The following is a 24,242-nucleotide window of genomic DNA, read 5'->3' on the forward strand; positions in this document are numbered from 1 at the left end:
TATTACAGTAGCTGCAACATTATTCATACACTTATTTTAAAATACTGTTATTAGTTTGTTTGTTTACGATATTTGTATTGTACGTTTTAATATTATTTGATATTTTATTATGTCTCATGTTATTGCACTGTTGATATATATATATATATATATATATATATATATATATATATATATATATATATATATATATATATATATATAAAGTATTATTCTACACCTTTTTACCAAGTAAAATCACTAGGATGTATAACGTACTCGGGAACAATGAACAGTAAACTGATTAAAAGTAAACCACAAAAACACTTCAATCACTTTGGTCACTTAAATCCCTTCAACTGATGCAAAATAAATGTTTTGTTTTAATAAATTGCATTCTGTCTGTATATATATTATTGCTATTGTGAATTATTTAATGTTTTACTGTTTATTTAGATTACTTTTTAGACTTTATTTTACAATGTGTCTCTTGTGTGCACTTTACCTGTCTGCTGCTGTAATCCTGCGGGTCTAATAAAGAAATATATGTTTTATATTTGTATTTAATCTAACATCACCTGAGGCCTGACGTTGTAATCTGCGTGTCATGCTATACCGTGACCCTCCTGTTGGGGGCGACGTTGAGTCGGTTTCGTTCTCCTCCACAAAGAATATAAAAGGAGCCGATGAAGAAAAGAAAAAAAAGGAAGAAAAAAAAGGAAAAGAACGACGAACTTGCCTCCAATTGTCCAAGCCTCACGTCATGGAAAGAGTTACTTTGTTGCAGCGCGCACGGGAATAAACCCACAAGGATCAACACTGCCCCGTGGTCTGTGTTGATACTCTGGAGAAGGAGATTGCTTAGTTGCTGTTTTTTTTTGTTGCTATTTTGTTGGGGGGGGGAAGGAGAGGGAATTGCCTGAAGATGCGCAGGAACCTGTTTACAAGGGGAAACGCAGCAAGTTTGAGTCCCGACGAGGGGGAACAGTCCCTCATCCCTCTGCGCTCCCTCACGACACTTTGTCCCAGAGATGTTTGACTCGAGGATCTACTGAGGAAGCAAAGTGTCCCGATGCCACGCGAGGTTGCGGGTCCTGTTTTTTACGGATTAAAATCACCCCACGGAGTTATTTTTTTGGTGAAACCCGCTTTTTTGAACGTGTGTGTGTGTGTATGCGTGCGCGTGTGTGTTTGAACCTGTTGTGTTTGTGATGTAAAAGGAGGAACAAGAGTCCCTTCTGTCGTGAGGAAGTTCATGTGTTGTGGAGCGTTAAGAGCTGGAAGTCGTTGTTAGACTTTGAAGGGGGAAGAATAGGCAGAAAGACAAAAGACTGAGAGCCTCAATGGGCTGAGGATGCAAATGGTCACAGTAGGTCTATTTTACACTTCTGTTTTTGTGGAGAGGAGGCAAATAAAGGTAATAGTTGTACGTAACTGTTGACTTACTAAGTGTCTGCGTTCAAATTTGCTGAAGTTGTACTGTGCTGTTGCACACCTGACGCAACAGCTGCCATGTAATCTGAGATGAGTTTAAATATTACAGTGAGCTCGTGTCAGAGGTTTCCAACACACAGCATGCGTCGAGACAGCAGGGTCCACATGAACTAAGCCACCATGTGCATGTAGGTTTTTTGTTTTTGTTTTTGTGGTTTGCTTTCGGACCCACTGGAGCGCCAAGATGTCAGCCAAAGCCAAAGCCCTCTACACTTTTCAGAGCGAAAACAAAGAGGAGATCAGCATCCAGGAGAACGAGGAGCTGGTCATCTTTGACGAGAACTCGGTGGACGGCTGGTTCCAGGGGGAGAACAGCCGCGGGGAGAAGGGCCTCTTCCCGGCGTCCTACGTGGAGATCATCCGCATGCGCTCGAACTCGAACGTGACCGACTGCTCCATCAGCCCGGCGGGCTCTCTGGGAAACGACTCCTCCTATTTCCCCTCGACCCCGAGCACGCCGCTGCACCTGCAGCCCAGCTACGATGACGACGACGACGACGACTGGGACGACTGGGACGACCGGTCGACGGTGGTGGACGACGGCGACCACGCCAGGAGCCCCGGGGCCAACGGGCACGCCCGCGGCCCCGTGTCCAACTCCAACAACCCCAACGTGCACTACCGGGCCAAGCCGCACATGGAGAGGCAGGACAGCATCTCCAGCTCCAGGAAGGGCAGCATGGTGGGCCGGAACCTCAACCGGTTCTCCAGCTTCGTCCGCTCGGGGGTGGAAGCGTTCGTGCTGGGCGACGTGCCCATGAACGCAAAGATAGCCGAGTCGTACACCATCGAGATGGGCCCCGTGGGGCCCCTGTGGAAGGAGAGCCCGCAGCCTTTCTGCTGCTCCATCGAGGACCCCACGAAGCAGACAAAGTTCAAGGGCATCAAGACGTACATTTCGTACCGGGTCACGCCGAGCCACACGGGGCGTCCCGTCTACAGGCGCTACAAACACTTCGACTGGCTGTACAACCGCCTGCTGCACAAGTTCACCGTGATCTCCGTGCCCCACCTGCCCGAGAAGCAGGCCACGGGGCGCTTCGAGGAGGACTTCATCGAGAAGCGCAAGCGGCGGCTGATCCTGTGGATGAACCACATGACCAGCCACCCGGTCCTCTCCCAGTACGAGGGCTTCGAGCACTTCATGATGTGCGCCGACGACAAGCAGTGGAAGCTGGGCAAGAGGCGGGCGGAGAAGGACGAGATGGTGGGCGCCCACTTCATGCTGACCCTGCAGATCCCCAACGAGCACCAGGACCTTCAGGACGTGGAGGAGCGCATCGACACCTTCAAGGTCTTCGCCAAGAAAATGGACGACAGCGTGATGCAGCTCACGCACGTCGCCTCGGAGCTGGTGCGCAAGCACCTGGGCGGGTTCAGGAAGGAGTTCCAGCGGCTGGGGAATTCTTTCCAGTCCGTCAGCCAGGCGTTCATGCTGGACCCTCCCCAGAGCTCGGAGGCCCTCAACAAAGCCATCTCCCACACGGGCCGCACCTACGAGAACATCGGAGAGATGTTTGCGGAGCAACCCAAGTACGACCTCTTCCACATGCTGGACAAGCTGTCGCTCTACCAAGGCCTGCTCGTCAACTTCCCCGACATCATTCATCTACAGAAAGGTAAGGAATCACACGCGAGAAGTTTTGACATGTGAGAGAATCCTCTGACAATGATTACACCCTCGATCGACGCAGATGTTTGGACGTATCCTCAGCCTCCCAGCTGGTTTTAATTCCTGCAGCTTCAGTCATGTTTGAACTGAATGTCCAAAGGCTTTCCTATTTTGAATTTAATGAACAGTAACTTTTTGCCTTTCCTCCAGCCACAAGGCCACATAATGGGCTCCTCGTGTCACAGCTATTAGAATTGATCACGAACTGGATTATAGTTGGACTTAAATGCTCAATATTGCTGCGTAACAAGTGCTGTAAATGGACCCAGACTTGTAAAGCGCTTTTCTAGTGTTCTGACCACTCAAAGCGCTTTAACACCACATGACATAATTCACCCATTCACAAGCTGATGAGAGGAGCTACCGTGCAAGGTGCCACATCAGTATCATCAACCATTCATACAGCCCGTAGGCGCGTCTACGGGAGCAATTTTAGGGTTAAGTTCAATTACACATCGACATGGGCTAGCGGAGTCGGGGATTGAACCGCCGATTGAAGGACGACCCCGCTCACAACCGAGCCACAGTGTAGCGTCCTCCGGCTGAGGCGAGCAGCAGCTGTGAGAGTTGCGGAGGCTTCAGTAATTCATACAAATATGACGCACGTTTGTTCCCGATTCGGCGTTCTGTTGTGGATAACAGGTCAGGTGAAGAGTGCACCCCCCCCCCCACCAGCATCTCCCCCTTCACCACGTGCACACACATGCAATCACACAGCCGACTGCCGGGACGTGACAGCAGACCACCCGAGGGCTCGAGGGAGCAGGGAGCGGCTTCACGGATGAGCGCTATTCTTATCAGCTCACCTTTTTTTAAAAAAAAAAGGTGCCGAATCCCAAATTCAGAACATATGTCTGACGAGGAGACAGCTGGTGGGGCACACGCACATGCACACGCACACACACACACACACAGAGGGGGAGGGACTTCTTTTCACTGCTCAGGTAGACACTCTATCTCTTCACGATGCAAATGCTTGTTTGCTGCTAAATGCTCCGAATGTCCAATTTCTGTCACCTCGAACTGTGACGTCGTCCTTCCTTTTGGTTCGTTCCATACTTCGCACGAGCATAACTGCGGTTTATGACTAACCATTTCCAAACTGAAACTAACATTCCTGGTTTGAATACTCCGTGGCCGTTGTGTGTTTGTGACGGACGATTTTTTAGATTTTTTTTTTTTTTTTTCCATAAACCTCGTTCTTGAAATGTTAGCGCCGCTCAGGTCGGCCCTGTTCGACGTTGGCACCTCGACAGCGGGAGAACGGGCGTATCAGCATTCTGTGTCGGCTCTCGGACAAATAACTGTATCAGCTGTTGGAAGAAAGAAAAGAAGGAAAAAAAAGGCCCCGCTGCTGCCAGGAAGGAAATGTGCCGTCAGTAAATGTTAGCGTCGTTCCTTCAAACAGCTGGCAATCGTTATCGCAGAGGTCATTTGTGATACAATTCGTCACTCCGTCCACGAATAAATATGAAAAACAAAGCCATCTGAAGGATATTTTAAAAAAAAAGGACCAGTCCACCCAAATCACACACAGACATGATATGATTATTGTCATTGAACCCTGGTGTGGTGTCCGATCGTGGAGATAGTTCTGGTTTCACGTGCCAGCCAAGTTTTTGAAATATCTGGCTCGGAAATATGATTTTTAAAAACGCTCGGAGCCCCGCGGCGGAAAAATTTCCATTTACCCACATTATATTGGGTTGATAAAGGTGGATATCCCCAAAATGTCCTCTTGGCTCAGCACCACCCCGGGATAAGTAGGAACATGTGTAACATCTGTAATTTTGGTCAACTGACCTGTAACGTTTTAAAAGGAATAACACGTTCTTCCTCATTCAAATGAAAAGCTCAATACCACCACTTCCTCAATTCAACACTGTCAAGCTTATGACATCACCGAGTCAGATTTACGGCCTTTATTTTCCTACCTGTGCTACTGTTCCTGTTTTTTTTGTACGTTTCCCCATCATCTTGTAATTGTGGCAGCCGCACTGCGAAGGTGCACAGCGTCACTTTATGGAAATATTATCAACAAAACTAGGACGAAAGGAAGCGAGAGAGAGAAAGTATACACATTTTTTCAATGATTTCTTTGCAATCACGTTTGACATTTCTTTTAAACCCCCAAGGGATTTTTGTTGTTGCCATAAAAAGGAGGAAGAGAATCATTTTTTAAGATGACCACATCTTGCACAGATGCCAAACATGTGCTTCATGGCAATGAAAACAAATTACAATGCAATCGCTCGCAGCATCTAATATCACCTCATATTTATCTGTACCGAAACTCTGGTATTGTAAATGTACACGGCCGAGAGACAACAACTACTGGAGGTCTTCGTGGAGGCCGAGAGTCCCTTTTTCCCTCCGCGGGCTCTTCCCCGCCGGCCCGCCGGCTCCCCTTGATGGGACTTGTGTTCAGCCGGAGCAGATACAGCTGTGGCAACACTCAGGACACACAGAACTGAGGTCAACCTTTTTCCGGTGCTCTGCTCCTCCTCTTCATGTCCTTTTCCTTTGCCTGACTTTGTTCTATATGAGCTTGGGATATTTCTTTTTTTTTAATCACTGTAACTGTGATCCTGGTGAGCATGTGAGCTGCAGGAATGTGAAGCGTCTTTGAGACGCGGCGGCGTTGGGAAGGGACGGCATGTGGCCTTGATAAAACGGATCTTAGGGAGGGGAAAGGTTTTGTCAGGGGAGAAAGAAAAGAAAAACGTCTCCATACATCTCTGTCTCCCACTTTTTCTCTGGCCTGTTTTTCAACTTTTCTTTTTTGTGTCTCTGTTGTTGCTCAATCTGCGAAGGAAAGTACATCTCGTCTGACCTCACAATGCTCCGCTGTACTTTGAATCTCTGCCAAAACTAACCCCGAATACCTTGAACTCACCAGCATACCACTGAAGATCTTGAAGTCCCGGGTTGATTACATTGCATTGTTATAAAATAAAGGGCCTGCGAGGATTTAGTGTGAGAGGCAGATTACTCTTTTGCTAATCCTGGAAATGCATTGAGTTATGGTACATAATCACAAACCGAGCTGCGCGGGTCCGGCATCAAGCTGGTCTTCGAATATTAAATGTGTTACCTCTGAGGTCACATTGGACAGCAGCGGGCTGACGTGAGGCATTCGTGAGAGTAAAGCAGATAGATCAGGTTCTGGCGACAACCGGGCCTCTAATCTGAGACAAAACCACCTGGCGGAGCTTTGACTAAACACAAAGGAGAAAACACAATGGAGTGAAACCGACCCGCCTCGCAGTCTGATCTGATCTGATCCGATGATGAAATGTGAGGCGTTGGCTCTGCGTGCGATGCCGATCTGCATCACCTGTGTGCCCAGAACGACACGTTGAGGAAAGAGTAAGGCAACGTTTGAGGTTGCAATCTTGTGAATCGCTCGAAAAGGCCTGAAACTTTCAAAAGTACAAGTCCATAAAGGACGTACAACCGAGGGAAACAAAGTCAACAACGTGTTTTTTAAATAAACTGCACCAGAGCTTCGTCGTTCTCCATCTCGACTTGTTCTTTTTAGCATTCAGATGCTAGAAAGTGGGGTGGGTTGTAGCTGATGGTGGGATAAAACCTTCTGGGATCCCCCACCAGAGCGGAGCATTATTCATTTTGAGAACGAGCGAGCTCCGCTGGGACGCTCCCCCGGCGCACCAGCCGGTCTGGACAAGAGGTTAGTTGTCCTCCACATGGCAACACATTACAACACCACATGCGCGCTCCATCAGTTTCGAAGGAAGAGAAGAAGCCCTGCCGCCAGCTCTGACGGAAACGTGTGCGCCGAATGCCCCCTTGATCTGCACACGGACGCACGCGAACGTCTTTGTTTTAACCCGAACCGGTCCTCGATATTGTTTAATTTTTCTCAAAAGTGCCGGCCGGGAGCTCACGCTGTGTTTACGTCGTCTCACAAAACGTGGTGCGGATTAACATTCCTCACGCTGGTCGCAACACGCGAAGGGGAAAAACCGCAGCGTCGGCAGGTAGACGAAAAACCTCAGGACCCGGTTCTGGCACCCTTCTGGACATCAATCGCGTGTTTATTTTATGTTGTGACATTTTTTTCTCTCCAGTCTACCCGCTCATAAATCTCAACGAAGGCTAGGCCCTCGTCTCCCACGTCTTCACACAAATTGTCAATCCCTCATGACTCTGCATTCCTGTCTGTGCTGGCCCGGTTGAGCCACCGCTGCTGTTTCACACTGAAGGGGATTACAGATGTCTCCAAGAACTCGGCCTTCAGCCTCCCTCCTCCTCCTCGCTGAGGTTTCTGTGGTGAAGTGTCATGAGACGGATTTTAGCACGAGGTAAGAGAGGATCTAGCTTAACTGGGATTAGACAAAGCATCGATACCTGTCCGTGTTCACCGCGGTCCGATGCGCCGCCACGGCTAACCGTGACGTCGGTTACAACAGAGTTTAACACTGTGTCAACAAAGCTGTGTTTCACCAAGGAGTGGCAGCGACGGCTTGCTATCGCAGCTGATTTTTTTTTAAAGCTTAAACTGGGCACGGTCTGTAGATATTTAGGTCACGTGTAGGCAAACAATAGCGTCGCTAAAAATGTAGCCTCCTCATTCATTTCAATGGGACCGCTGCATTGGCGGTGGGGTTGTGCCCTCGCAGCAATGCAACGCGTTTAGGCACACAATGAAGCGGACAAATAAAGTGCACGTGTATGCTCATCACAGGACTGACCCCGCAACTCAAGAAAGATCAAAAATAGTTGTTGACATGAGCTGAAAAAACTGAATTTGAGCTATATTTCACTTGTATTTGGAAGTGGTGTGCCTCAAAAGGTAGATTTAAAGTAGAACAAGACGTTTAAAATGTTTCTTGTTCGGTGATTGTGTCTAATATTAATTGCTATAAGGTATCTTATAACAATTAATCTCTCTCATAAGACAAATATCCATAATTCTTGTAGCAGAAGTGGTTTGCGGTTTAGCCACACAGCTGGAGGCCAGTTTGCTTTCTCTCTCTCTCTGCATTTGTTCCCTCAGGCCCAAAGGAAGCCGGTGTATGTGAATGGGTTTGTCTGTCCATATGTCTTGTTTAAGACCTAAACCTGTCCAGGGTGGACACCTTTAGCTCGGTGCACGCTGGGATAGACTTTAACAGGAAAAAGGGGTTCTAGAGGTTGCCTCTCCGAGTCCCCGCGTTGTTATGAATACATGGAAAATAGAAGTCATCGAAGGCATCTGCATTTGATGGTGTTTTGATCAATTCATCCCTTGGCATTTGTTAGCTCACAGATTCATTGTTTTTTCTGGCTCGGACCATTGACCGCCCACTGCGGCGAAAAAAAACCTTAAAACGCAGTCTTCTTTGTCACGTTCGAAGGGAGCGTTTACTCCGTCAGCGACCCGATCTCCACCCCCCCCCTCTCCTGACAGGAATGAAGCTTTCGCTGTCAGGAAGCGGCTGGGCGGCTGCCAGTGGAGCTGTGGTCATGGTAGCGCTAGACAAGATGCTCTGGGGTTGACATGGAGACACCGAAGGGAGGACATTGTTGGCCGTTGCATTCTCTGGCCTTTTCTCCGGTCGCGCAGAAGCGCATCGTAAAAGTCAGGACAATGGGGGGGAAAACCCCCGGGGCATTTTGACCGAGTGCTTCATTTGGCAGAAGGGTCGTCCAAACATCTTTCATTCGAGGCCTCTCTAAGGTTATCGCGACAGTTCTTGGTAGATAAATGTTACAAGGGGCAAACAAACAGAGAAAATCATCCATCTGCTCCAGAGCAAAAGAGCTGAAACTGTTGTAGATCAATCAAGTGTCACAGAGACTGTGATGTAACATTGTGAGGTTGTTTTTTACTTGATGTGTGATGACGTAACAGCTTAAAACATATTCTGTATCTATATCAAGTCCAATTTCTGATTTCTCTGTGATTAAACCCCCGTTTTCTTCATCCAAATGCATGAAAAATAAGCTGAAAAGGGATAAAACCAAATGACCTTGTGGAGGAATGTTGTAAGATACACATTATGGGGGTTTGATTAAACTCCCCTTCAAGATCAGCGCTGAGTGTTTTCCTCTAAATAAACATCTCTGAAAGGAGCGTAGATTTGTAACTGTAGAATAGTTTTACCTCAGTTTGTCTGTGCATATACATTATATATAAACATCTGTTGAACATTTATTTGCATGGCTTAAATCAAGAGCTATGGGAAGCTCGATGTCTTATTTCTTTGACCGATGCAGTCATGGTCAAGCAAGAAAGCAGAAGATGTGCACAAAGTAATATCCAGTCTGCAGAGGAAGTTGCCTGATCGCAGATTAAGGCTTTCTGGTAATTGATTCTCTGGAAGCTGGAGAGAGGGTGGTTCTGTTTTGAAACATTCCTCATCCCTGAAGTAATAAAAAAAAAGAAAGAAAAAAGAATTGGAAATATTTGTGTCAGTGTCCCGTAGCCAATTAGACCCAAAAGATAAATGGAAAATTATATTTGAGATGGTTTAACTCGATTGTGAGCACATTCCAGCTCAGGACATAAACTCCAGCTCCAGGTTTATCTGTGTATCTGATTGGTTGGTGTAAACACCATTACCTAATGTTAGCTTACTCAGCAGAGGGTTTTTTCATGTTTGTGTATCTTCAAGGATCTTAAGAGCCACATTAAACACTGGCAGATATTACAGTCTTTTGACCCTCTCATGCATTCTTGAAGCTGCGTCTCGGTTTTTCTTCCTCTCTTCTCTCCTAAAGCCTCTCTTTCCTCTGTATTTTCAGCTGTACATCTCTTTTCCTGTCTTTTTTCCTTTCTGTGCTTTTCAGCTTTCCTCTCCTTTCCGTCAAGCTCAGATGTCAGTATTTACTTTGTCACTGCTAAGAACCCAGTTATTCCAGCATTTTCAAATCACCACAGTTCATCATTCCAACTGTGGGGAAGATGTAAATATGTACTTTTTTATTGCCTCGACTTCAACTTGGGGAATTTTGACATTTCTGCTGTTTTGACAGTGCTGATCTTTGATGGAAGGGAGCGCCACAGGGAGGATGCTTATTGCTGCATTCACTTTCATGTCTTTCTTCCTCTGTCAGAGTATGAACTTCACCACAATAAGAAATAGTTGCAGAAACTTGTAATAGGTCAATACATGTCTTTTCAAATTGCTGTCAATTAAGCTGCGTTCTCTTTTAAACTGGGAAAGTTGGACGAACCCCACCAAACCCAACCTCAAAATCCAAGATGGCTGCCTTGTGCATCAACACACAATAAAAAACACTGTAGTAGTTGTTTATTTTATTAGCCCGTCTGTCAGCAAACCCACTCCCCGCTGAAGTTTTCCAACTTACTGTACTGAAAGGGCGACATCATTCCCAGCTATGTCCATCAATTAGCAAGGGAAATGGGAAATTAACTGACAGTTTGCTCCTTATAGCGAACCAAAATGTAAGCTAGCTACCTCTCCTGGCTTGTTACCTCTTCAATAACCTATTGTTGAATTAAATGTTGTACAATCCTGAGACGTTAAGGGGCACAGAGAAAAGAGAAAGAAGACCAGAGAGCTATTGCGACAGATTAGAGCCAGCATGTTTTTGACTTGTAACGGTGTTATCTGTTAGCTCACCAGCTAACCCGACAAGCTATCTAAAATGCAACTTGTAAGCGCTACAACGCGGGACGTCAAGTATTCAAAGCGCTTGGCGTTCAAGCGTTTCCGTCTCGTGAGACAACTATTGCTGTTCAACGACAACGTGGACATTAACGTAACCCTGCTGTCGTCGTTTAGAAGCCACCAGGGCTAACAATTTAGCTAGCTGGCGAGCAGGTATGCTCAAGGAACGCTGCAGTAAAAACTGAGGCTCTGAGGAAAATCTAAATATAGCTCAGACATAAAATAACAAAGAAAAACATCATCCATCATCCACCAAAACATTAACCTCCATGGGCTTCCATTTCTGAAAACCACATTACCACTACATATGTTTCTTATGGACTCTTCTCGTCAATACAGTAAACACGACCCGATTTTGAAGGCAGCATTTGTCTGCAAGCATCTGGATACATCGTAAGCCACTGTCTGGTGTGAACACAGGAAAATAACACTTTCAAGTGTCAGCATGTTTCAGCAAGAAGCCTTATTTGTTGTCGTTACTATTTAAATTTATTTATTGAGAGATCAACAGGGAACAAACGCCTCATCAATTTAGTGGCGCTTGACTCAGATATCAGCCGCCCCCTCCAAACACACACAACTCGCTAATGCTTTGTGTTTTGTGGTGAAAAGGCTCATTTGTCTTCTGTTGAAACATTTTTCTGTTTACCCGTCTAAAATGTCCCCTAAACTTACTCACTCACGTTAGTTCTTCCTATGTTTGAAGTCTTTGAACGACAGTCACAGATTTGTTTATTTGAGAGTCATTCGTATTACGCAAATTCGAAAACGACACCGTGTTTTCTCGTCAGTATTTGGACATTGAAGCAGTTTTTGGGGTATGAGAGTTAACGATTTATGGCAGTTTATACACCAAACCACAGCACATAATCTTCATAAATATTTGTACCTTTAGCCCACTTACAAGTCTTACAGGAAAAATGGTTATATATATATATATATATATATATATATATATATATATATATATATATATATATATATATATATATATATATATATATATGGTTTGCATTGCAGCAGTGAAGTCAATGACTATGCCTTCACATATTAACCTTCACACACAAACTCACACACCTCTAGAGGATTGTGGAACCATAAGCAGGATTTCCCATGTGTTTAATTAACCTCCAAAGAGAAAGGTACAACTTTGAAGCAGCACATCTTGATTTAAAAACGGTTCACAGCACAAACACAAGCTACACGACTACAAGAACCACGTTGTGTCTGGATGCAGCTTGATAGCTAATCCGGCACATGAAGTCACGCTACATACGGCTTCCCTAAAGACACCAATTCTAGTAAAATCCTCCATTAAACAGTTGATACTAGCGCCACACCACATCAGCTCATGTTGTGTTGATTGATGCATTCGGCCTCCATGTTACAGGGGTCAGTTGATTTTAAACAAACCAAAGAGGTTCAACGCCAGTTTACTGGCGCCTCCACTTTTGTATTAACTAGGAGGAATTATTTAATCAGCTGTTACTGGAAACTGTGATTCCAGATGATGAATAGTTCAACTTAGAGCACACTTTGCTTCAAACTGCTTTCTGGAAATGTTTGGATCTTAGAACGATTCGCAGTTTTGTGGATAAAAACAACAACAGTGTCGGCTTTGTTTAACCGGAGCACAGCTACTATAGGGAGGTGGGAAATGTCGTCAACACAAGCAACACGCGGCGCTAACAAATTAAAAAAGGGGGACTTCCGTTCCCAGTTTGTGTCAAATGGATAGAAGATAGATGAAGACGAAGAGAAGAAGTGCTGCACTTCCTGAATGCATCACCGCACTGACCCCGGGCTGTGGGAATGAGGAATTCATGCCTGAGTTCAATTCCCCACAGGGTTGTGGCCATAATTAATCTTGACTATCCTCATTCTTGTTCTCTCTGTCAGACAAACACACACACACAACCACACACACACACACACATACTGTATGACTGAAACTAGACAGAGTGTCTGCAGATCCTAAACGTCTTGAAAAGCGTTGGATTTGTTTAGAAGCTATTAAAAAGTCTTGAATATTTTCTTTTGCCAGGCATTGGCATTTGTGTTAATTGTAAAAAAAAAAAAAAAGAATTGTTCACAATCATTCCTATAAACACTTAAACTATGAGTGTGGTTGTTGCAACAGTGCAGTATGTACAGGAGGCACTACGGCTAGCTATAGCAGCTATATCTGGCTAGCTGCTATAGCTAACTAGCTGCCATAGCAGCTACAGCTAACTATCTGCTATAGCAGCAACTTAAAATGTATTAAACATGTTAGAAATGGTTCATCCATCCATCCACTTTTGCAAATCCAGGGTTGCATTAATTAAATGAAATATATCATGATGAACCACTTTTATAAACTGCTGAGAGTATAGAAAGAAAACAAGCCACAGGTTTTCCCTCAGACCTTCATACTTTTGGTATGATCATGAAGCAGGTATTGCATTTGCGATCTAGGTGGCTATGAAAAGGTCTGAGGCAGATTTAACTTGGCAGAACCTGGAAGGCCTTGTTTGTGTTTTTAGCTCCTTGCTGCTCCCTTTTCTCTCCCTCGTTGGTATCTACCCAGCACAGATGCATGAAGCTGTCACATGTGAAATAGTTAAACTCTCTCTTCGGTAGCCAGTCTGGTTGGGCAAAATAAACAAATCCGGCGACTCTCCAGACCACTGCCCATTTATCATAAAATCAACTCGGTGAGAAGAGGCAGAAAGCCCTTCGTGGGAAAGAGGGATTTTTTTTAAATTTTTCATATAATAGTAGGAAACTTACACTGCTTTTGCTTTTAATTTGGCCACAGCTTTTCTTTGCGTAGCTTGTATTTTTCGGCTTTAGCGGTATCGTTTTTAGCTTAGTTTTAGAGAGCAGGTTTAGCTGCGAGGGTGAGCACGTGACGCTTTCTTTGTGATGAGATTTTGCATTAGCTGATCCAAAAAAAATGTTGATTCAACCCCCACGTACGTGTTCACACACACACACACACAACCATGAGCGCCTTTCCTTTATGTCCCACAGACATGCTATCTGGTGATGCACATTCTCCTCTCATGTGGAAAACAGAATACATGAATGTAGGTCACTGCCACAGACTTCAGTCCACACGCCTCCTTTTGCTGGAACCGACTGCAAGTGCTGTTCAAGCTTTCCCAGACTTCTGCCAGGAATTCCATATGTACGAAATCCAGGGGCGGCATGAACGCACATATATATACCGTTAATGGATAAAACTTGCAGGCTAGCAGCGGGTACATGAAAGACATTAAAGTAACAACTAGCAGTTACTTGTCTTCTTCCTGGTATCGGGCGCATGCTTGTTTGAGACTGACGCCGACTCGCTAATCCGCTGGGAAATGCAGAGTGGCGACATGCCATTCGTCTGCCGTGTTCTTCTCCTTGGAAAGCGACATTAAAATAATTGTTTCTGAGTGAATTTCTGGGGCAAAAGCTACACTGTTGGTCTTGCTGAGTGCCATGGAAGAGGTACTGGGTGAACTTTACTAGAGGAGTTTTTTTCTATTTAGTTTTTATACACAGTCCCACCCAAAGCCCACAGAGCAATACACATCTCAGACGGTTTTGAACTTTGCTTAACTTTTATTACAACTTTAGTTACAGGGTTTTTATGTTCATGCTTTCATTAGGAGCACATTTTACTGCTTTTCGAATAACTCTTTTTGGGACGTAATCTACACGTTTGACTTTGTCTGAAAATAGTGACTTTTTAGTTGCCTTTTAAAGGTCCGTCCTACCAGATACAACATCTTTGTTCGGGTTTGAATGCTTCTTTAAATGTGTTCGGAAGGCTCACGGCAGACATGAATGATTATCCACATCCTGACACATTTTTGTTTAATATTACTACATGTCCAGTAGTTTTATGACGCTATGAGGAGCAGCAAATACACTGGACCTGCATTGTACTGGGGTGACGGCCAAAATATGAAGTAAAGAAAACCTGAACTCCCTGCATGGCTTAGATACCGATGCGATCAAATGTGTTGTTGCATTCGGGTCAAGGCTCAAACGTCATGGCTTCTCACAAGCTGGGCAAGTAGGAACAGAACTATCTGCATCACCACATACCGCTTGAGATAAATTAGATTAGGTTGTTTTTTCTATGTCTGCTGCACGTATTTAGTTTCTGTACCATCTAAGGAACTGTCTGTTTTTTTTCTCAAACGTGGCACAAATTGTTATTTGGACGACATTTTAACCTGCTGGTAAAACAGTTTACCAATATAATGTGACAGTTTTTTTTTTAGAATAACACATCACTTTCTTTTCTTCACTCCCCAGGTGCCTTTGCCAAGGTGAAGGAGAGCCAGCGGATGAGCGACGAAGGGAAAATGGACCAGGACGAGGCCGACGGCATCAGGAAACGCTGCCGGACGGTCGGGTTCGCCCTCCAGGCCGAGATGAGCCACTTCCACCAGCAGAGAGAGGTGGACTTCAAAGACATGATGCAGGCCTACCTCACGGAGCAGATCGCCTTTTACCAGCGCGTCGTCCAGCAACTGGAGCGCACCCTGCGCATGTACGACTGTCTGTGAAGACACCGAACCGCTCGAGATGCCAAAAAAAACAACAAACGACAAGACACAAACGAGAAGGACGGATCCAAGTCTTGACTCTCGAGGCGTTTTGTGTTCGTCGTGTTTGGTTGAGTTGGAAAAGACTTGCGGATAAATTAAGCGATAGTTACTGGAGAGAAAAAAAAGTACAAAACTTTCACTTTGATGGATTCAAAGTCACTTTTTTCAAGACCTACTGTACCTTTTTATTCACATCACATAGGCAATGTCACAGCATATTGTTTATTTTACATAATTTAATGTGTTCGTAACTATAGGTTTCAGATTCATAGCGAGTCTGTAGATGTTTTAAAGTGTAAACACCATGAAACGGGTCCTGTTTTTAAATTGTCCCCTTCTCTCCAACATCATGCACTTTGGCTTCTATTTTTTTTTCTTTAAACTCCCCGTATATTTTCAGGTTTATTGAGCAACATCTGATAAACAATCCAGTCACTGATTTTTTTTTTTACCCCTCGGACCACGAAAATATTGTATTTCTGACCAAACTTATAAGTGCACTGCATACTTCAGTGGGATTTCACCATCCCCGGTGCTCACCTTGCTCAGGTGTTCACTGCTTTAAAATTGGTTTCCGTTCCTTCAACTAGTCACAAATGTCCGTCTTAACGTCGCACCGTGTGGAGGACTTATACCGCGCAAATCAGCTTTTTTCTTGTGTGCCTTTAAGGATCTGAGGCAATCTGACGGAATCATTTTAAATGGGCCATTTACCTGTATAATGGCTTATTCGGGGTATTATTACAATTGAGTTGCATTTAGAAACAAGTTTGCACATGTTTTACACACTAGTGGGTCTTAGTGTGTGTGTGTGTGGGTGAGCGAGTCAACTACTTCGCTTTCCCACGGTGGAAAACAACAAAATATATATTCTTCTATGTCGCAGCAGGTTTATCTCGCCAACCAAAGTCAAACAGCTGAAGTGTCTGAAGCAAAGTTTGTGAGGCAGAACATCTAGTTGGCGTTTCAATGTTTGAATAACTTAGTTGACACAAGACCAAATTCCTCCTGTTAGTAGAGTTCTGTGTTTAATGTTGTCTGGGTCCAAAAACAGTATGATTTAAAACAACATCTAATGCACAAACAATATCATTCCGATCATCTAGATGCTCTGTCGCTGTAATAACTCAAATATGCTTCTTTGCTTTTGTGCCTTGAGTTTGATGAGATGATCGATACCACTCTCATGTCTCTCTGTTTAATACAAAGCTACAGCCGGCAGACGGTTAGCTTAGATTAGCATGAAGACTGGAAAGAGGGGGACGCAGCTAGCTTGGCTCTGTCCAAAGCGTATCTAACACTTACTGTTACTTACTTGTACATAAAACAAAGTGAAAAGGCTTCAATTTGTTTTTTTACACTTGGATTTTGTACGAATTATTAAAAAAGAAGTACGCCATTGGTGAGATTTGGAGAAACTGGGAGGCTAATTTAGCTAGCTGTGGACAGAGCTAGCTGTTTCCTCCAGTTTCCAGGCTTTACACTAAGCTAAGCTAACAAGCTGCTGGACAGAGCCAAGAAGGAAAGCAAATAAGCATATTTACTAAAATGTTGACCTATTTCTTTATTAATAATACTGTAATGCTCTACCTTCAGCTGTGATCACGGTGATGTGTCACTTTTTAACGTTTTGTTTCTCACATTTCGTGCACTAATTCTGCATTACCGGATGAGATTTAAGTGACCGCGAGGATCCGAGCAGCACTCTTCACTGCCCGAATGACATGTTTATAACTAAATAAGAGTTGTTCCAGTAACATTACTCATCCTGTTTAACAAGAGAAAAAAAATAAATAAATCATGGCGACCTGCGGTTCGACGAGACTATCTTTAGCGACACGTTAACCTATTTATGTGGCGTCTGCTTCGGCAATTATGAGCATTACCTCATCAAGTGTAGGGAATGTTTTTTATGTGAGCTCGACACGCTCCTCCTCCAGCCCGTGTTTATTCCTCAGTGGTGGAAACCTGATTCTTCTTCTTCTTTTTTTTTTAATGGAAGAGGGTTTTGATCTCTCAGTCGGTGGTGCGTTTGGGTGAGGATGAAACGTGAAAGGATTATTTTGTTATCTCCGCCCGGTGCTTGAGAGATTCAAAATCTGAAGTTAGAGCCTTGTTATGGTTCTCTCTCTCTCAACAAAAAAATGCTGAGTCAGTGCAGGCTTCTCAGTAAACAAATGGTCTGTGCGTGTTTGTGTGCGTGTGTGTGCGTGACTCAGATGTGTGTCAGTCCACATCTGCAGCCTTTAACTCTTTGCTGTCTAAATGTGGTGTTGGTTATGTTTTTTTAACGACCCTTTGCTTTTCATACTTTTATTTTTTTTCTCTGTCAGCATTTGCACTCATCACAGTTTCTCTGAGACCAAAGAAGTCGGCCATTTTCTACTGGGTTTCCTTTTTCTTTTCTTTTTCAAGGTTAGGTTGAAGTGAAATTGATTGTTCACTCTGGTTTTGTAATTGAATCTGTTCTACTCTGAGGAAAATGTGAAGGGAGCATTTGGAAGAAGAAGAAAAAAACACATTCCACAAAGAAACTGTAAAGGACATTAAATGAGGAGACATATTTCAGGCAAATGAACGACATGCAAGGTGCAAAAGAAAAAAAAAAAAAAAGAAGACATTTTCCTCTCGTGTTCCAAAGCTGCACAACACGTTAAATGCCAGGCATTTCACACAGGTGACTGCTTCTCAACATGGATGTGTGACCGGGTGAGTTGCAGGAACTCAATGCTTGGGTTTCAGTCTCTGAAATAACAGATGGGGATTTTCCATAAGTACTTTGTCACTTGATTTAGGGGAAGGGGACCGAAAAAAATGTTTTAATAAAAGTAATGAGGGTGATCGCCTGCTGTCTTTCTCTTCTTTGTGGGTTTCTAAAGCAATACTGTGAGTTTGTTTCCACGCAGGCGTCGATATCTTCACTATACTAAAGTACTCGGAAAATGTGATTGTCATATTTTAGTTCCAATTGCCCATATAACTCCTTTATAAGTCGAAACAACAAGCAATTTACCAAAGAAACACTGAAGGAAAACCGTGACAAAACCTTCCTCCTGCACTGTTTTCACCCTCTCATACGTAGAACACAAGGATATGTGTGAGCGGGATGTGATGACACACACAAACAGTTTGTCCTGAATATAACCAAAACCAGGACACCCAGGAGCTGCTATGCAAACGTCTGTGTACACAATGACGTTGTGCCGAAATAAATGACACTCAAAGAAGAAGTGTGAGTGCAAATCTTGCTGAAAGTCCGAATAGAGCCCAATTCTTCGCATCACATCCATGGTCGGGTTGCAGTGGGGAATCTGTTAGGTCTATCATCTGCGTGTTTTGAAAAGCATTGGGTGGTAACGTGGTAACGTTGCGTCTGTCGGACTGAAATATCTCCGCGACTATTGGTCGGGTTGTCGTGACATTTTGTACAGACACTTGTGTTCCCCGCAGCTATGTGAGGTTTCCACCAGAGAGCATGACTGTTTTGGGTTTAAGTAAAATATCTAGACAACCACTGGACGGATTACGAAGACATTAACGGCCCCAAAGACGATGCGTCCTGCTAACTTTTGTGAACACTTGAAGCGACAGCTCACCCTAAAGACAAAGTCTCCAGATTTATTGAGAGAGACCTTCCTGTTGAGTTTTTCAAAGGTTTTTTTTGTCGCTTTTTTTTTTAGCTTAGCGCCATTGTTAGCGTGTACAATTATTGGAAGCCCGGTGTAGCATCCAGAAGAAATCAGTTCGACAGCTTCTCTCGTTCTCGTTTATTTATTTCCTCAATCACAGGTGAAGTCACAAGCGTTGCAGTTGCAAAAGCAATGAGTTGAACAACAAACTTCTATTCTCCCATTATATTTAAGGGGAAGGAAGACATCTTGGTACTTGGATGAATTTGGGATCAGGCCGGTGTGGTTCACTCCTCATGTCCGACTTCCTTGATGGTCACTGTGGCTCAAACTGACTGTTCCCTATAGAGCAAAACAACAACACAATAATGCACGAGAAACAGGTAGACAATGTTTACACTGTCAACCATGATAATACAGACTACATGCACTACATCTGCACGGGAGTTTCCTGAATGCATTTCAAAATAATGCCTTAATGAATAAATGTAGACCTCATGAGTAGTATATGTATTTATTTTGAAAGCAATTTAGAACATTTTGGTAATAGGTTCAGATTTTATGGCACAGCCTTGTTTTATATTCAACATAACATAATTCACAATCCAAAAGTGCTGTTATAGCACCTGGACATATGTTATTTCACATTTTTTATGATTTAATATGACTGTCCATTTCTAATAATTTACTTTAAATGAGTTAATTCACAAGTTGTTATTCCAATGTTTGAGAACATTGATGACCTGTACACATACTGACTGAAGGGAAGACAGTATTGTTCTCCCCCTGTAGAAGAGAAAGCTTCCTCTCTTCACTCATTAGAGCAGGAAGACGTGCAGGATGCAGGCTGAATGCATTTCAAAATAATGCAGGTTTGCACTGTGTGAGTAGTTAGCTTGCTGCTAACTAACTAACAACAACAACCTGGCTTGTTGATAGTTACTCACGTGGTGAAAAAAACGTCAGATGTCTCTTTTTATTTTTTTTTGGTGGCATTTTCTTATCTACAAAGCACAAAATGGGTCAACAATATCAACGCTGAGACGTAACTTAGTGTGTTTCTGACTCGCCACTCGCGCATTGGAAAACATTAAACACAGTGTTATACTGGGAGTGAAAAATCCGTTGTAAAGTTTCTCTACTATTACAAACGAGTGAGTATTTACATATTTTGTACCTTGCTGATATTGTTTTTTTATTCCCATGTGACTATAAATGCACCTGGGCCGGCACCGTTAGTTTAGATTCTGTTATTTTTTAATTTATTTTTTTTTGCATTGCGTCATGGGTTTTTCAAACTCTAGACATTTTTCATTTTATTTTTGAAAAATGCACATCTGAAAGCTCCAGGCTTTATATTTAGATTTAGATTTAGAGTCCACGCAGTTAGTCTGTCTTTGTTTATTCCGTCTCCCAGTATAACCTAATTAAAGCAACGAGTGAACGACCACGAACCACGAAACTAAAGATAAACGTATCCAGGAATATATTGTATTTGTCCGGGAGGACGGTGGTGTAGTGGGTTAGGCAGACGAACCTCACGCGGGGGTTCCGGGTTCGAGGCTGACATCAGGGCTTTCCTCACAGTTACCTGAGTGGAGTGAGGATCCGCTCAGGCAGCGCTCTCCTCGCAGGCTTTCCTCACAGCCTCCTGAGCGAAGAGGCTCCGCTCAGACAGCCAGAGTCCGATTGTACGAAGGTTTGGTGTATAGGACATGGGTTGAAGGCATGGAACAGGGCGTAGGATCATGTAGAAATAATCCAGTTGAAGGCATAGGATCATGTAGAAATAATCCAGTTGAAGGCATAGGATCATGTAGAAATAATCCAGTTGAAGGCATAGGATCATGTAGAAATAATCCAGTTGAAGGCATAGGATCATGTAGAAATAATCCAGTTGAAGGCATAGGACAGTTGAAGGCATAGGATCATGTAGAAATAATCCAGTTGAAGGCATAGGATCATGTTGAAATAATCCAGTTCAAGGCATAGGACAGTTGAAGGCATAGGATCATGTAGAAATAATCCAGTTGAAGGCATAGGACAGTTGAAGGCATAGGATCATGTAGAAATAATCCAGTTCAAGGTCGCCTATTCTGAGTTCGTTCACCTGCGTGCAGCGTTCCCGCTAGTGCACACACCGCCAGGGGAAACATCCTGTATTTTTAATTATTGAATCTATCTTACTATAGTAGTAGTAGTACGTATAGTATTTATTAGTCATTAGTTATGTAGTATCTATTTTGTTTTCTGTTTTATTTAACTATAATTATGTTTTCTTTCAAAAACATATCCGGATTCTATGGAAGCCCATTCCTGCCACGCAAAAAAAAACATTTTTTTTTTTGGTCCTAATTTATTTTTTTATTTTTTTTCTGGTCCTAATTTATTTTTTTTTGTTCCTAATTGTTTTGTTTTTTTGTTGTTTTTTTCTGATCCTAATTTTTTTTTTTGTGTGGCGAGAATGGGCTTTCATAGGATGCTCAGTTGAGGAGAATATTTTTTTTTTATAAATTCACAATTTGTCTCAAATTGTCATAACAATTGCAAACATCCTGTATTTTTAATTATTGAATCTATCTTACTATAGTAGTAGTACATATAGTATTTATTAGTCATCTATATTTATTATCTATTTTGTTTTCTGTTTTATTTAACTATAATTATGTTTTCTTTCAAAAACTATGGAAGCCCATTCCCGCCACGCAAAAAAAAAAAAAATAGGACCAAAAAAAAAATTATTTTTTTTTGGTCCTAATTTGTTTTTTTGTTTTTTTCTGGTCCTAATTTTTTTTTTTTTTTTTTTTTTGGTCCTACTTTTTTTTTTTGTGGCGGGAATGGGCTTTCACAGGATGCTCAGTTGAGGAGAATATATTTTTTTTATAAATTCACAATTTGTCTCAAATTGTCATAACAATTGCAAAGCTATTGCAAATGTGCGAGCTTAAATAGACTCTGAAAGAGGCCTCGGTTGGTACACCTGAGCGTGAGGCTATAAGCGTGCTCAAGGAAGTACACCTGAGCCTGAAGCACCCGAGTGCTCCCTTGTCTCTAAATTGCATCCCCGTTTCCTTCACTTGCGTCCTTCCCGGCGCCAGAGGCGTTCAGATCTCCTATGTTACCTTTGATGCTACCTCACATTCCCGTTTGTGACACAAGCTTGTGCGTTTGCTTTCTTTAAAGTCGTCGAGTCTGTGCGTCACAAAAAAATGCCCAAAGAGAATTTCTTCAAATTCGGCACAAGCGTCCACTTGGACTCGAGTTATGGCCGACAAACGTGCTCTGTGAGGTCACTGTGACCTTTCACTACCAAATTATATATGCTATGACAAAAACACACACACACGTGATGCATTGAGTGCATGGGCAACGCATGGTGTCGTTTTTTGAGTGGTCCGCTCCCTGTTCTGTTTTCACCCCCCGACAACAGGTGTCTTTGTTTTGGGACCGTTATGGTAACACTTCCTCTCTGTCGCGTTGACGTAATAGTGACGCTGGAGGATCACAGTCGCTCCACTGTTTGTCAGGAACAAGGTGTACGTTACAGACGCTCTTCCAATTCCTTTTCAACCTTTGAAAAGAAAATAAAAACAAATCCAGATGTTTCTATTTGAACCCCAACGCTCGGGTCTGACGGTAATGTTTCCGGCTTTGGTGTGCAACTGGAACGGCGCAGTGATGTCACCGTCGTGACTTGCGCCAGGAGCAGGCGGCGTCATCAAAATCACTCCGAAAACCCGAGACTGACAGGGGAGTGCATATCTAAATGTGCAGCATAAATCCCTGCACTAAATGGAAAGCAGATTTAAACGGTATTTTCAGACTTATTACGTTTGCCTTTCACACACTTGAATATTGCACACCGCAGAGTATTTATTCGTGCAGCAAAAAAAGGCCTCAATGCTAGTAAAATGACACCTTGGAAAAAGTTCCAAGACCATACGGTATTGCCAAAGTAATGCTAACAGTGCACTTTTATGCAGCAACCCAGTTTGTGAGAGTGGGGAAGTGGAGGAGGGAGAGGGGAGGAATGAAAACCGGTCAACTTTGCCTCATTTGAGGCTTTTTCCATCAGACACAGCTAAGCCTGGATGAGCTAACTACCTCTTTTCCAGAAGGGAACAGTTGTTGATAATGATCCAGCTCGGTGCTAAAATCGTTGTATCATAAAAAATAAAAAAAATAAAACTCAAAAACACCCTGTTGCTTACCGGTCTGGGTGTCATGTTGCGATTCACTTTTATATGACTTAGCACATTCTTAGCTTCTCTTCATGCCCTCTAACTTTCAATGCAACACACCTGGCGCGTCTAAAAAAAGGCGGAAAAGTGTGGATTTCTTTTACGTCTGCTGCTGCTGCTGCTGCTGCTGCTGCTGCTGCTGGGGCACATGGTAAAAGCGTTATGGCCCAAAGTGCCAGCAGATGTCCATAAAAAAATGTAAAAAGAAAAAAACAAGATGCTGAGCGAAGGGAAGGAGCAGTTTCATGTCTGCGTAGCCTCGGGAGGAAAAGTGCACCTCCAGCCGCTGGACAGGACGCCTCAGAGGACACGACGTACTCACAGTCCTCATTAGTTTCCCTTCATGAAAAATCAGCCCGAGCTGCAGAGAAGCGAATGTGTGGAGGTGCAACTGTTTGACCGCAGCACACTTTTTTTTCAAACATGTCAAGAATCCAAGTTTTTAAAACTTCAAAGTCCCCAGTAAGCGTTCCCTCGAGGTGATTTGCTCTGTACTTAAAGAGGTAAAAGGGATTCTCGCGTTAAATTGTGTCATCACTATCACTTTCACGGATGACCAGACAGGATTGTCGTCTCCCTCCGGGATTGACTGGAGTGACACGGACTTGACCTCCTCGGTGCCGAGGATTACAGCGTCCTCCTCCTCGAGCATGCGGAGGAAACAAAGGCAACAGATGGTCGAATCAACACACATGGTGGGTTTCCTAATCCCTCCTCCTCGTGCTCCTGCTGCTTGCTGCTGGGGCCAAAAGCCAACACTCAGACCAGGTTTGCGAGCTAGTTTTGGGGGAGTCGGTCTTTGAGGGTTGTTGTTGTCCCTTTCCTGAATTACCAATATGAGCTTTAATCATGGAAAAGTGTTATTTCAACCTTTCCACAGAGGTCACGGTCAGTATTTTCCTCATTCAGTTTTATGCAGAAACACAAAGGATGATCCAGATTACTCTTTATCGCAGATGTTCCAAACGCTTTTAGCTTGTAATCTGGTGAAATAA

General features: G+C 43.5%; 1 protein-coding gene across 1 annotated transcript; it reads left to right on the forward strand.

Annotated features, from left to right (window-relative positions):
* Positions 1-712: 712 nt before the first annotated feature.
* Positions 713-18,209, forward strand: snx33 (sorting nexin 33). Its single transcript, XM_068603833.1, has 2 exons — positions 713-3,092; positions 15,082-18,209. Exons 1-2 carry the CDS (start codon positions 1,658-1,660, stop codon positions 15,333-15,335), a joined length of 1,689 nt encoding a protein of 562 aa, XP_068459934.1. The 5' UTR covers positions 713-1,657; the 3' UTR covers positions 15,336-18,209.
* The last annotated feature ends 6,033 nt before the right edge of the window (positions 18,210-24,242 follow it).

Source organism: Clinocottus analis, unplaced genomic scaffold (genome assembly GCF_023055335.1).
Source record: "Clinocottus analis isolate CAN_PGR_092001 unplaced genomic scaffold, fCliAna1.0.p SCAF_6, whole genome shotgun sequence".
Classification (NCBI taxonomy): Eukaryota; Metazoa; Chordata; class Actinopteri; order Perciformes; family Cottidae; genus Clinocottus; species Clinocottus analis.